A 14,997-nucleotide genomic window follows, 5' to 3' on the forward strand; every position below is an offset into this window, starting at 1 on the left:
GAGTTAATGATGAGAGAAGCAGTAACTCCACAGAGGCCAATCACACAACATCCTCTGACAGCATGTGGGGGGCTTATCTTGCTGTATGTATTTGTGTGTGTGTGTGTGTGTGTGTGTGTGTGTGTGTGTGTGTGTGTGTGTGTGTGTGTGTGTGTGTGTGTGTGTGTGTGTGTGTGTGTGTGTGTGTGTGTGTGTGTGTCTGTGTGTGTGTCTGTGTGTGTGTCTGTGTGTGTGTGCGGCTGTGTGTGCACCACACGGGTTTTTATCCTTGGGAACATATATGATGGGATTTTAGCTACCATTTCTCGCACGATAGCGTGTGTTATCATCTAGCCTGAATTAGAATATGCATGATGCCTTTGTCTGGATGTTTGACATTTGGGGGTTTATGGACATACAAAGCAGAATGTATAATCATACAGCTTCATTATGCTGGTGTGAGACATGGATCCAGCACAGGAGGAGCCTGCTAGTACCTCTGGGTCTAGTTCAGGGCTATACACGGAACACTGAAGAAGGCCTAAGGCGGGCTTTTTTCCCTCCTCCCGCAAACTCCAGGCGACTGACTGACAGGCTTAATGACACTGTCGGGGTAACAGCACATCTCCAACTCATTTTCCAGCGTGATTGAAGTTCTCAGCGGGTAGCTTTTCATCAGTGTTGAGCAGACAAAAGGGACCTTTGCAGCGTTGTCTTTGTGCGTGCTGTTGCTGTGTTTGCACATGTTCGCCTGCAGTTCTGAAAAAAAAAAATCATCCCTCTATGCTTATTATTACCCAGGGCTGTGCTGGAATCTCACGTTCCCAGAGTTGATGGGTTTTGGAGACACAATGGTGGGTCAATGTGTCATTAAACCAGCTTTCCTTTGTGAAGTATACCACATGTACAATAAGATGAAGATGAACAGAAAACAAAATTCAAAGGAGGGACTTCGTTGTCAGAAAGGTATAAGGCCAATGCAATGAACAGGAAGTGTTATGTAAAGTTTAGTCTTATTTGGTCTCCAGTGTACTTAGCGGTGTGTGTCCATTGGCTGCACTGGCCAGTGGACTCTTGCTAGGCTCTGGTTACAGTCCACCTCAGTGGCCCGAGCCGTTTGCGACTGCAGATGTTGGATGAGTCATGTAATAGTTGTTGGTGTTGGCTCAGCTTTAGCTCCCTCCCCCCCACCCCCTCCTCCTTCTCACCCTTTCTTTCTCATTTCCTCCCCTTTCCTCGCTCCCTTTTCCTCAAGTCCTCTAAACTAGCCGGCCTTGCCTTTGTTAGGCACGAGCTCTGCATATGTTATGGCTGTGTGAAGCCTGCATCCTGTCACTTAATGGCAGCGCAAAAGTGGCCTGTGATTGCTCCGTCACTCCAGTGTGAAGAGGCCAATGCAACACAGACAGAAATCCACTTTGTTTCGAAGCCACAGTGGTGTTTTTCCTATCATTCTTTGCTCTTGACTGTTGGAAGTAGATTTTTTCGATTGGTGCTTATGTGTCGGGCTTCTAGTCAGCTGACACTGTCCAGCCCTTGCTTTGGCATACAAAGTTTCCCCCCACCTCGAGAGCACCTTCTTTTAGCGTTTGGCTTGTCCTCAGTGGGGAGTTTAGCAGAGCCAACTATCCCTCCTACACTGACAAAACCCCCCCACTTCTTACATTGCGTGACCTGAACACAACCAGGCATTCCAGAAAAATCAGGCCTTCAAATTCCACTACAGTCCCTGCAGAGTGTTTGGTAAACATATTCTCCTCTCTGCTCTTTCCAGCTCTGCCTCCATATTCCCGGATCACCCTTTTTCCCCCCCTCCACATATCTTTATCCATTTGGATGTGTTGGTCTTTTTCAGTCAGGCATTTACTAAAGAAGCAGAAATAGATACTGTATGTGTTTATGTTTTTTTTGTGGGCAAAGGGCTGGTTGTATAGGAGCAGAATGCAGCTCGCAAACATGCATGTTGGGATGGCTTTGGCTGAGATGCCAACTTAATTTGTGGCTGAAGGGCTGCAACAAAAGCCAATCACCCTTCCACTGTGGCTTCCATTCTGCCAGAGTGAGAGATACAATCAGGGCCCCTGCTAGCAACTATTTACCCTCCCTGTCAATCAGAGCCCTGTTGCGTGTGATCACAGCTGGAGGCATCACTGGCAGGTGGACCGGCATCTCCCCGGAAAACGAGCCTTAAAAGCAACCATTATATCCTGATGGTCCCTTCTTGTCTCATCCGCATTCCCAGCCCACGCTACAACTCGGCCTGCCCTTGATTTCTCATCTGCCATTGTCTTTTATCTCTCTCTCTCTGTCTGCCTGCCTGCCTAGTCTCTGTAGTCCGTATTACCTACTCATGAATGGCATCAGCGGAGCTCTGTTGTACTGTTCTGGGAAATGTTGGACTTAAGGAAACCAATTAAGGGAAATTCTGGTTTTGATCCCTCTGTCTTTGTAAACAAACACACACACACACACACACACACACACACACACACACACACACACACACACACACACACACACACACACACACACACACACATTCAAAATAAGGACAGCATCGCCCCAGGAGGCAGATATGTCTTGCATGGGACATGGAAGGGAATGTTCCTCGGATTTGGTTTCCATCATGCTGCACTAGGGGAGCTTACCATCTTTATGGTCTTAAATCTCTGTCACAGTGGGAGGTAGTGTGTGTGCACAGGTTTTTGTGTGTGTATATGTGCATACATGTGTTTATGGATGTAATAATACAGCCCAGTAGTGAGGGCCTCTTTTTGGCCTTTATCAGTCGGAGCAGTTCTGTGCGCCTGGGGCTAAAGCTGAAGACCCAGCGGTGCTGAAGGCATGGGGGTTACTGGAGTGCAGCTCAGTCCATGGAGCAGTGAGGTCTGAAGGTGGAGGGACAGCCCGGCCTTTTCATACCACCAAGTGCTGCTGTTGAGTCTGTGCCCAGGCCACAGTAGCCACCCGCACCAGGATTGTAATTACATTTGAGGAATAAAAGCACAGAGGGAGGAAGGGATTTAAACGGTCTGTGTGCTGGCTGGAGGTAGAACGAGCTTCTTTCACTCTCTCAGCTGCATGTCATTGCAGATTTATTCCTCCAATACTAATAAGAGTTAGGCATAAGGCATGATTGAGCTGACTATTTACCTAGCAAGTGAGAGATGAGGGGTATGTATTTATTATATGTGTGTTGATGTTCTTTTGTTCAGTTGATTGAATAGAAGAAACCATTAAACTGGACTTAGTGGGTTACGCAATACATAAGGTGTGCATTGATCTGACAGGAATATCTTTGTATTTTCTTTATATGTGGAACATACATTCAAATACTATATAGTTCTTTAACAAAGGTTATGATGCTTCTTGTTAGTAAGGAATAAATGTAATCCAGCTAAATACGTAGCTTAAAAGTGAAAATAGTTTTGGGCCACTTAAACAGGGCTAGCTAAACAATAAGAAAACACACCACCTGACATAAACACAAACTATTTTTCTTAGTGAACCTAAACAGAACAGCATACAGAATGTCTGCACACATCCAGCTGGCACAGGGCCTTAGCAATCATTCTAAGTTGTGTTTCTTCCTACCTGACAAATGTAAGTCCAACATTCACTCTCCTTTTAGCTCAGTCATGGTCACCTCCAACCCCTGAGAAAAATATGTGGCTCTGGAGCTGCAAAATGTTCTGAGTTGCTTTGCCAGCTACTCACCAACTTTATTTGTAGCGTACAGTGGCTCTATCGGAGCTAATTGCTGGCATCGTCTGCCTGCTGCTGCTGCTGCTGGGAACGTTATTGATGAGTAGCAAAGGTTGTGTGCCAGAAAATCAGTGATCTAGAAAGCTTTGAAAAGCTGCAGATTTGGGTGATCACTCTCTGTGAGTTTGTCCCTACAGGCAACACCTCTCACACAACATGTCATTTAATCGATTCTTAATATGAACTATTTTTTTTTTTTATCATCAGTGTTACTTTATATATTTTGATGGAAATGTTTCCTTCATGGAGAGTACAAACGCTGTCATGGGTGTCTCTAAACAGTCAATCTGTTTGTCTATCCAGTTTACTCACAGGACAACAACTCGCTCTAACTCATAATTAACGCGAAATCACAGAGAGACTGTAGCTTTCTGGCCTTTGGCAATCAACACCAGTGTATTACGTTAACCAGGAACCTGGAAGGCATGGTGGTAGGTCAGTGAGTCAGACGAAACATGTCGACTTTTCCCTCAATATTCAAAGAAAGGACTGAGAAAACAAAGGAACATGAAACATATTGTAGATTCAGCCAACTAATCAGATCTTGTTTGCTTTTCAAATGATTTCTCTTTACCACTCTCTACATTGATCGACATTTGCAGTCGTTTTGTCAAGCCCAGCATAACATATCACAAAGAAAAACACACTTTAAAACAAATGTAATTGAAAGCAGCAAGCCATGCATCCTTCTATTTCACAGAAATATGATTTGGCCCAAAACCCCATTAGGCATGAGTTAACTCTCAAATGGATTAGAAGAGAGAGCGGCACACAAAAGGCTCTGTTTTCCTATTTCAAATAGAACGGTGAGGTGCTGAGAGTCTGGACATTTCGGTTGTCAGTCCTCATTTCATTCTTTGTGTCAGGTTGCTCCAGACTACAGCTCTGGTCAACTCATATTGATCTGGGTCCTCAGACCTTAACCTGTGTTCTCTCTTATCTCTCCTCTCCTCCTCACTCCCCTTCCCCTAACAAATACAATTGTTTGGGGTAGCACTGAAAAGGCTTGGACTATGTACTGGAGTCCTATATGTCAGGCCATGATTTGTCCAGCTGTGTGGGCCTGACAGGGACAGAGCCTCCCCATCCCTTGGCTTTCAAAACGTCCTTGAGTAACCCTGGAGTCCTGCGTCTTTGGAATGACCGCCTCGCTTCCAGCTGAATGCTCACAGATGCAAGTTGGAGCCTGTAAGCTATGCTGCATTTGGCAGGGTGTGCTCGGACCCAGCAGGAAGCCATAACAACAGCGAATTAGCTTATATTGCATAATACTTTGAAAATGATGTTGTATAATCAGATGTTTCCACCCCCTTTAATTTAACATGAGATTCTTAGCGCGTTGCTTATCCCATCGCTATACACTTTCTACACTTATTTTTGTTGTTGCCGTGGCTCAAAATATGTCTTTTACTGCCAACGGAACACATTTAGCATTGTCACTTTAACTGCTATTAGTGTTTGAAAAAAGGAGCTATTGGCAGAATGACCTGCTTCTCTCTGCTTTGTGCGTTGCTGGAGGCCTCAGACCGCTCCTGGAATGACTTTGAAACACCAATGTGATTTCTGTCTCCACAAGGTCTCTTAAGAATTGATTCCCTGACGCCAGCAGGCATCACACAGCTGCTACGCCCGTGGAGATTTGACTTCAATAAACAGCAGCCCTGTGCAGCCCTTCAAGGCTTTGCTCTGATTTAGAGTAAATTAGATTCATCCACAATGTCCTGCCTTCCCCTGTGTGCCACCTCTTCAATTTGCCGCTCAAGCAGACTTAAGATTCATGTGTTCATATCAGAGGGATGTTTTTGCATTTGAACAATGCTGACATCCCCTCTGACATCCCGTCACAGGGGACCGGTGCTTTTGGACTGAGGTAGGGGAAAGGTGGAGCCAAGCTTCTGCTCAGTTACCGTGCTGCCCTCCCTCTCTTTTCCTCACTTAGCATTTGGCTATTTCTGTGCACCTTGTTTGGTCTAGCGTATATTGTCAGCGAGGTGGGGAGCTTGAAATATCAAACCCCCCCCACACCACTTGAAGGGAACAGTCACATTTTCCAGCGACACCAACGGAGACTGTCAAATCCAATTTTATTCACTCCCTCTTGTGTTTCTTCCTCTTGGCTGCCTGTTCGCCACCATCTCGTCGCACAATATAGCCTCAAACAAACACATGCAAGCACATACCAGAGCACAGATGCCCCAAGTGTAAATGCACAAATACATGCAGAAGTGCACACAGACACCCACCCACACACACACACACACACAGAACCCCAAAGCTCTGGGATACGTTTGGTATATTTGTGTATTACTTTGTGTCGCTGTGTAAGGATCTGTGAGTAACCACAAATGATCCACCATTTGCCTGGCACCGCTGCACAGACTACCCACAGCTCAGACAGAAAAAATAAAAAATACTAGCTAAATCAAAAGCAATGCCTGCACTACAGCTTATCTGTGTATTTTAATTCCCCTCTTGTAATGCTGCATGGGTGTGAGTGTGTGTATATGTTGCTTTCTGAGCATACATTGTGTGTGTGTGTGTGTGTGTGTGTGTGTGTGTGTGTGTGTGTGTGTGTGTGTGTGTGTGTGTGTGTGTGTGTGTGTGTGTGTGTGTGTGTGTGTGTGTGTGTGTGTGTGTGTGTGTGTGTGTGTGTGTGTGTGTGTGTGTGTGTGTGTGTTTGTATGAGTGTGTGACAGTTTGAGCAGGAGACAGTCTTAACAGACAGCGCAGTAGCTGTCACGAGTGCCCTTACCCGTAGCTTGACCTTTAGTGACAATCAATCCTTTGTGAACATGTCCTGTGAAGGCTAAAGGAATTATCAAGCCACAGGGCCTCTGGCGTCATTTATCTACATTCTCGAGGTCACACAGGTCATAGAGAAATAAGTGGCTCCACTGGTAGTTCATAGCTGTTAGTAGATCAAATTAGCTCTGATGATTGATTAGAGAAATTGATTAACAGCCAGATAACCTTATGATATCTATCTATGTTTGCTTTCCAGGACATAGGTACAGTAGACTTCAGTTCGCTGCCTGTTTTGCCTGGGTTTGTGATTCAGGTGTTGTGACTTTCATGAATATTATTTCAAAACTTTGAAAGGTAAAGAGAAAGAGGTTTGTATTTGGCTCAAGGGGTAGCAAAGTTGAATTCCTGCCTGTGCCAGTGTGTGTGTGTGTGTGTGTGTGTGTGTGTGTGTGCGTGTGCGTGCGTGTCCCCATGCATGGCCTGCAAGTGTGTATATATGAGAGCAACCAGGCACAGCTGTACCTGCCCTCGCTTGGCAGAACACTGCGTTTGCCTGCTTAAAAAAGCAGAAGGTTCTGATATGGCAGAGAGGCAGTCATTTGGCTGATCTAATGGTGGCTCCCATAGGATCCATTTCTGTGTGCAAACACCGAGCGAATGCAAGAGAATGGAGTATACACCCATAAAACCAGCTGAATATTTTATCACATGCACCCAGCCCTTTACACTCACTGACATTACCATGCCTCCTCCATACACCCCCCCCCCCCCTTTTTCTCTCTCTCTCTCTCTCTCTCTCTCTCTCTCTCATGCACAGGAGAACATTTTGCTCATGCTCACACAAACGAGAACATGCACCTCCAGAACACATCTTTCAAAGCTTCTTTGAGCCTCACTGACTGGTCGGTGCCATCTCACCAGTTTAGAACAGTTGAGATGTTTCCTTTTTTGTCGAAATGCATCGCATCGCAGCAGGTGAATTCAGATCTGAAGACATCCTCGCCCTGGGGATGTCTCCGGCACTCTCGTCTCTCATCCTTCAAACACAATCTCTTCCCGTAGCCTTTTATCTGCCCTCCTCTCCTCTCCTCTCCTCTCCCCCCGCGCCCCACTCCCTCCAGTGTGCGCTTCTGTTCCCTGCCAGCCAGCTCCTGTTGCTGTCTGAGCCCAGCTCGTTAAGAGAAACGCTGGTGCATGGTCCACCTCACCTTCTCTCTGCACTGCCTTTTAATTAGACAGCTGTTTGTGTGTGTGTGCGTGTGTGTGTGTGCATGTGTGTGTGTAGTGTTTGTACGTGGGGTTGAAGTGCTTTCAGTTATCTTTTTTGAAGTGATTGGTATCACAGTGGCTTGTTTCTCTGATGTTTAACGCTGGCAGTAAATAGCGGTGTAGATACATACATACAAAATGTACAAAACCTTTCCTGGTTCCCGCTTCTTCTGTATAAGAAGAAGCATATCGCATTGGGCTCTGAGAAATGACAACGTAATTGTCTTACTTTTAAATGATCAAATTAATGAATGATTAAAGATTAGTCAAGAATCTTATTGTTTTTCTCATACATTTGTGTTTTTAACCTTAGTATTTAGGGTGTAACGTAGAAATGTGACATCATATGTTTCCTTATTCCAGTGAATGCAATCAGGGCATGTTTCTGAATTAGTACAAGTAATGTTTTTTCAAGGCTAATAGCCTAACATCTGTATTGGTACAGGGAAGTATTGCTCCCACCTCTGTGGTAATGGAATCAAATCTGTTCTCCGTCCCCTCTTGTCAAGAGAGAGTGTCTCCTCTCCTCTCCCATGTAATCCAATTAACAGCACTTTACTGAAGTAGTGGCTGCCCTACCCTGCTGCAGGACATGCCATTTGGACCGAGGGCAAACTGTGGGCTCTTTAACACCTTATACCTCCCCAGCCCCCCTCTCTGCTCACTTCAACTTTCTCCTTACTCTCTCATTCTCAATTTAAAATCAGAACTCAACTCAGTTTCCCTGAGACCATCAACTAATTTATGTATTCACATGCAATACAGTATAATAAAACTGTTATCTTACTAACTATGTGTTCCACCGAGTTGTACCATGGTGATTTCTGTTCAGGCAGAATTATAGATAGTTGTAGTTGATGTATAGGTGTTGATTTCACTGGTGTATTTAAAGAAGCAACAGGCATTGTATTTCTTTATGACAGTGGTCAGAGCAGTAGATGCTTGTTTGTACACATGCCTTTGTTTGCCTGTTTCCGTCCATCGAGAAGGAGATTACACAGCCGTGTTTACGAGCATAGTGGTAGTGGTCTCTGAGACCTGGTTCGCCCTAATCCAACCACTCACGTCACCATGACAACCAGGCATGTCCCAGAAGATCTGCCTGTCTGTGATGATATTGGCTGTTTTGAGTGTGTCAGAGCTCATAGGTCCAAAGGGAAATAAGCTTTTTGATTCTCATTGGCATATTCACACAGCTTCAAGGCGGCACATAGCTCTCCGCAAACGTGGAGTGACGAACGGGGCTGTTCCAGGGTAAGAAAAAAAGCACACCAGGGGCTAAGAGCCACATATCTTTCATAGCACCGAGCCCAGCCATCAAGAGCAGCTTGGCTGCATGACATAAGGGGCTAATTATGCTAAGTACAATACATTACCTCTAGCATGTGCTTTGAAAGCTAATGTGCTGCAGAATATAAACATGCTTATGTAGAGGAGGCTGACAGAGGAGAATCAGTCAGGAATCCTAAACCACTGTCCTTGTCAGAGGAAAGATGGACTAATGTTGTTGGAGCCAAGCATTTGTGATTAACATGTCATCTCAGCCCTCCCCTGCTGCCTCTCCTCTCCCTTTCCTGTCCCTCCCAGACAGAACTAGTTTACCTTTCATTAGGAGACCCTTGGTGCAAAATGTGTTTGCTGATAAGAGCCAGCGGTTTATCAACAGTTTATAAAGTACGGCGTTGGGATTAATCAAATCAGCACACATCCGGAGTAGGGCTGGACTCGGTAAACACAATCAGATTTGACTCTGCAGATGGATTGAGAGAAGTTGGGGGGGGAGGAGGGGGTGGTAAGACCAGAGTGGGAGGAAAGATAAGTGAAGAAAAGAAATGGAATCAAATTAGAATTAGTCAATTTGGCAGAAATCGTGTATTTCAGGCAATTATTTCTCTCTCCAGTACGGAATGTTATTTTGCGATAGCCTTCTTGGTGGGGAGTCAAAATGAGCAGTGTTGGGGGAGCGGCCTGCAGTCAGAAGTGAGAAAAATATGGTCCCAGTGTCTGTCCCTGAGCCAAACACAGTGCATCCTCATTATCTTGGCTTCCATCTGAGGAGAAAATGCAGCGTTGCAGTCTCACTTTAGAGGGACACTGATCACAAGAGCAACTCATCTCGAGTGGAGAAAGATTGCATAGACCCCCCACCCCTCTCGCAGTCTCTCTCCCCACTGTCTCCCACTGCCATCGACAGACAGAGATGAGGAATCCTCTCTTGTTTTCTGCACCAGAAAAGTGGAAGTTTGAGTCGGAGAGATGGAGGGGAAGCTTCAAAAGGCACATGTAATTGAGCAGCCCTAGATAGGCTATCTGGGAACATGAAACAGCAACAGTTGTGACGGAGGGTAATTGGTTCCCTGGGCCTGTATAATGCCTTGTCGAGTCTTTAAACTTCAGCAAACTGCTGGAAGTCCTTATGTCAGCAGGTAATTGGTTCCAGGCATCAGCAGCTATGTGAAATGAAGGAAAGATAGGTAGTTGAAGTGTATGTGTGTTTAGAAAAGAAATCTATGAACGATTCAAAGAAAATTGTCTTTTTTAAGTGTCTTCTGGAGTGTTCTGGTGTCTGGTGTTTTTTTGTATTTTTTTTTTCATATACTGTATTTGACGGGCTCAATATTTTTTTATTACCTTGTGCTAGAGCAAAGTAAAAATATCTCCTGCCCTCCGCGGGAACATTTCTTCAAATTACATTTTGATGTATCTCTGGAATCATATTTATGTAAATTTTGAATTTCTAGACGGTGGCACTGGCACTCATAACTCATCTAAAGCCCAAGGCAAGTTTCCAGTGGCCAGTTTTGTAACATAGAGCTTTGAAAACTACTTCCATTAACATCTTCCAGCTAGAACTACATAAAGCAGTTCATCCTTCACTGTAACTGAATTTCCTGAATATTCCTAAATACCCCCCAAAGATGACCCGGGTCATAGCTGTTGCTGATGCAAGATGAGCAGTATTGTGGCCTTCACTGTCAGGCGTGTCTGTCCTCTTCTGCTGGCCTGCATCCAACGCCCCCTCCCCTGGCTGGAGGATGCAGAGTGGGTCCTCAGGAAGGAGGTGCTTTATTAGCCGGCCCTGCATGATTAATTGAACATCTGTTCGCACAAAGACAGCTGACCCCAATTCCCAGCTGTTTACCCTCTGTATAAACAGTTAATAAGCCTACAGTGGACGTGTCACATGCGAGGTCAAGACTGCGTTCTGTGAAACCTCTCCAATTCACTTCTAAGCCTCTCCTTTTGCAGTTGTAGCCAGTGTTTAGTGTAGTTTTATTTTCACAGGTGGACACTGCTTGAGAAAATGGGAGGCTAGGAGTGGGTGAGAATATACAGGATATGGTTCTCTCTCTGTTTGCAGCTGGAGGGGTTCCTGCCAGCAGTTAGTCAGTCAGCCAGTTGGCCCCCCCACAGCTCCGATGTGAAGCTTAAACCCCTCTCCTCTCCCCTCCTGATTAGCGGTGTCTTTGTTCCGTTGGCGGTGGCGCGCCGTGAAGTGTGATTGCAGTGGGCAAAGTGACGGCTTTGAAACCAGCCTGCTGCTACGCTGATCTGCATCACACTTTACCCCCCCCCCCCCTCCCCCTGCCCCCCCTCGCTACAGAGTAAAGATAAAATCAAATCAGGTGTTGTTGTTTGGTTTCCGAGCACTAAGCTTCCTAAGTGTTATTTTTCTTCTTCTTCTTCTCATTTAATGTGCATTACTTCTGGCTAAAAGGACGATTAAGTGTGGCTTGGGAATCTGTGATGCAGAGTCACCATAATGACTCGCTGTTCATGAAATGTGTGTGTAAATAATATGAGATTTGTTTTCATACTGTTTAGAACATTTTCAGTTTTTCTTACTCGCTGTCTATCTTTCTGGCTGTTTTCTCTGTCCATAGGCTGCTTCGATGGCGCTGAGCAGCTTGGGCCATGTATACACAGCCATAGGGGACTTTCCAAACGCCCTGGCCAGCCACAAGCAGTGCGTCCTGCTCGCCAAGCAGTCCAAGGATCAGCTGTCGGAGGCTCGAGAGCTGGGGAACATGGGGGCCGTCTACATCGCCATGGGAGACTTTGACAATGCTGTGCAGAGCCACGAGCAGCACCTGGGCATTGCCAAGGCCCTGGAGAATAAACGTGAGGAAGCCCGGGCCTATAGTAACCTGGGCAGTGCCTACCACTACCACCGTAACTTTGACAAGGCCATGTCCTACCATACTCACGTTCTGGAGCTGGCCCAGGAGCTGGAGGAAAAGTCCATTGAGATGAGAGCCTATGCTGGACTGGGTCACGCTGCTCGCTGCATGCAGGACTTGGAGAGGGCCAAGCAGTACCATGAACAACAGCTGTCTATAGCTGAGGGCTTAAAGGACCGGGCCGCAGAGGGAAGGGCCTCCTCCAATCTGGGTATGTATGCAACTATGTACAATGCTCAAAGACTCAAAGGATAACTTGGCTTTAATGCTATGATAACATCAACATGAGAGGCTTGACATACGTTTGTTCCATAAGTGGATAATTTTGATTCCTATGGTAACATGGTAACATACAATATGCTGAATAATATTATACCACTATTATAATCTGAAGATTGAAGAAACTATATTTACTAGTTTTACTAGAGTTTTACTAGTTTGTGCTCTCTTGTTGGTCTGAGCGCTGTAGTTGGCTAGCTGAGCTGCTCAGCTTAATTCTCTGCTCTAGAGTAACAGGGTTTCCCCTACCATATAAAGGCTTGGACTTAATGTAAACATTTATTTTAGGCGACATATCAAACATCTATGTAAAAACAACTGTGAAGGAGGGCTTGATCTCAAACCAAAAGTTGAACTGGCAACAGGATATACATAGATAACCATCTATGATTATGATTATCATCACTGAATTAAGTTCCTTCAGCCAGAGACGCTAGTCAGTCGACTTTAAATGCAATTATCATACATTTTTCTGTGCTCTGCGACCCCCCCAAAATGCTGCAATCCCTTTAAAGTCAATGTAAAGGTTAGTGTAGGAATCGTGCGGACTGGAATTAAGTACTGTACGTGTTTAATGATGGTTTGCTCCAATATGGGAATTTATGAGAGCAATTTGAGCTATATTTCACATTGAAGTGAGGGAGGAGAAGAAAGGATAGTGTAAAAAGTATCCTGTCTGCCCTTTTATTGTTTTGGGGATACTGCATGAGAGATTTTATTTCCTCTAAGTGTTTTTCACTACGCTGCTGGCTTCATTCCTTTGTTTGTCTTTATTTAAATGAGCCGTTTACTTATTGTTGTTTTCAATTATATTTGTGCTTAGTAAGACCTAAGTGTTTCTGGTACTTGGAGGCAGGGAGCAGCAGTCTATTACTGTATCATCACTATTTTATGTAAAGCTGTTTTTTAGATACAGCATTTAAGGGCTGCATTACAGTGAACAGTACTCAGTAGAATTTGTAAGCATGAGAGATAGTGCAGTGCACAGCTCCTGCATGGTAGCCAGGGATGAAGAGGCTGCATGTTATGGCCAACAATGTGAACATTTTCATGGGAAATCTCTTCACATTAATCTGCTCTGCTCTCACCTTCACACCGGGTTGGACCTAATCACGTTTTAAAATGAAGAGTGGTGTGAAGATAAATAAAAACGAGAAGGGGGAAATTCAATGTACGATCGGGTCTTTTGATTGCAAACTCAAAATGTAATTACGGTGCCCTTAACAATCCAACGTTTAACAGCCCTATCCTGATAACATTAGATTATTAGCAAGGTAACCTTGTGGAGTCTTCTGTAGTATAATGATGAAAGGAAACCTAAGGGATAAAGGTGTACCTTTTGGATATTCAATACCCCATGAGATACACGCTATGGCCAATTCTCTCCTATTTAGTCCAGCAATTACAACCTACGCTGGGTGACTTATGATGGCTATCAAGACCGTAGTAAACCTGACTGTAATGGACAAGTAAGAGGCATAATAGTTCCTCCCAGATGAATTATCCTCTCACCTAATGTGTAAATGTGTGCAAGCAGAGAGTGGGGTTAATCTGCCAAACATAAATTGAAGTTGTCCTTTGACCAGCCTAATGGCCACACTCGTCCTGAAACGCTCTCAGCACCACCACCAACACACACACACACACACACACACCTGATTTTTATAAGTGAGCTGTGAACTGGTTGTCATAAATTAGGAGCTGCAGTGAGAACATTTTATGATCCTACTACAGACAGTGCATGTGAGCTTTATTACGAGTGGGCGCTACATCATGCCTTATTCATTATTATTTGCAACATCCCAGTTCCACCGATGTTCCACTCCATGGCAGAGTAATGATAGCGTGGTTGGATCAGTGTCAAAGATGTTTGGCCGTGGCTCTTGACAGAGCGAAAAACTAAAAGAGTGGGTGGTAAAGCCATGGGGCCTGTTGCTCCATGGACACGCCCAGGGAAAGCCTTATGCCCAGCTATCTCAGTGCTATCTCTCTTTCTTACTTTCTTTCTCTCCTCCTTTTTTTATTCATTTTTTTTGATGCCTCCCTCTCTGACTCTCTCCGTCGCTCTCTCCTTGCCCCCATACTGATTGTAATCTGCAGCTGTCAAGCTCCCAGTAATTGAAACTGACTTGATGAATCGCTTAATTACCTTTAATAGCTGATTCAAGAGGAGCTGAATAATGAAGATAACAGAGAATGAAGTGCAGGTTGTGAAGCAGCAGTCTGTAATTGCCCCATTGTTGTTGTTGTTGTTGGTGTTTTTTTTTGTATGTTTGTTTGTGGCAGTTGGGTTTTGCGGTTGTTATTCTGACATCAACGCCCGCAATCCGGCTTAGCACAAGAAGATGTGGACTAAAAACTAACACGATGTTGTTTGAGACTTCTAAAAAGATTGGGCCTTTAAGAAGCGCACAGAGAGGGGGGAAGTATGATGGAGGGAAGATTAACGAGCAGCAGCGATAAAAGCAACAAACACAGAGTGCACAGAGATGGGTAGGGAGAAGTTGCAGGAACTGGAAAAGGACAAACTTTTTCTCATGCCCTCAGCCTGTGGCTAATGTTGCGTGCAGTGTGGGCGGAGCTGGGGCCGACATGGCTCTGTGGTAGAGTTGTATAGAGATGGCCATGCTTTAATATGTAACCACCACCGAAATGCCCGGCAGCACTATAGTTCTCCACACTCTCTGACCCATAAAGGATATGAAAAATGTTGCATTTCCAGCCCCATTTATTATTCATTAATTGGCTAACTTACCCCCTAGTCAGCAATATGTAATAT

At 44.9% G+C, this 14,997-nt stretch overlaps 1 protein-coding gene across 2 annotated transcripts in view; it reads left to right on the forward strand.

The window, feature by feature from the left end:
* The window catches only part of LOC307266598 (tetratricopeptide repeat protein 28-like), a 177,174-nt gene that overhangs the window by 126,455 nt on the left and 35,722 nt on the right, over window positions 1-14,997 (forward strand). For both annotated transcript variants that reach the window (XM_080048654.1, XM_080048655.1), the window contains one exon: window positions 11,643-12,150. In XM_080048654.1, coding sequence (XP_079904780.1) covers window positions 11,643-12,150 — 508 coding nt within the window. The remainder of the gene's footprint in view (window positions 1-11,642; window positions 12,151-14,997) is intronic.

The sequence above is a fragment of the Ammodytes marinus genome (assembly GCF_949987685.1).
Source record: "Ammodytes marinus genome assembly, chromosome: 2".
NCBI lineage: Eukaryota > Metazoa > Chordata > Actinopteri > Uranoscopiformes > Ammodytidae > Ammodytes > Ammodytes marinus.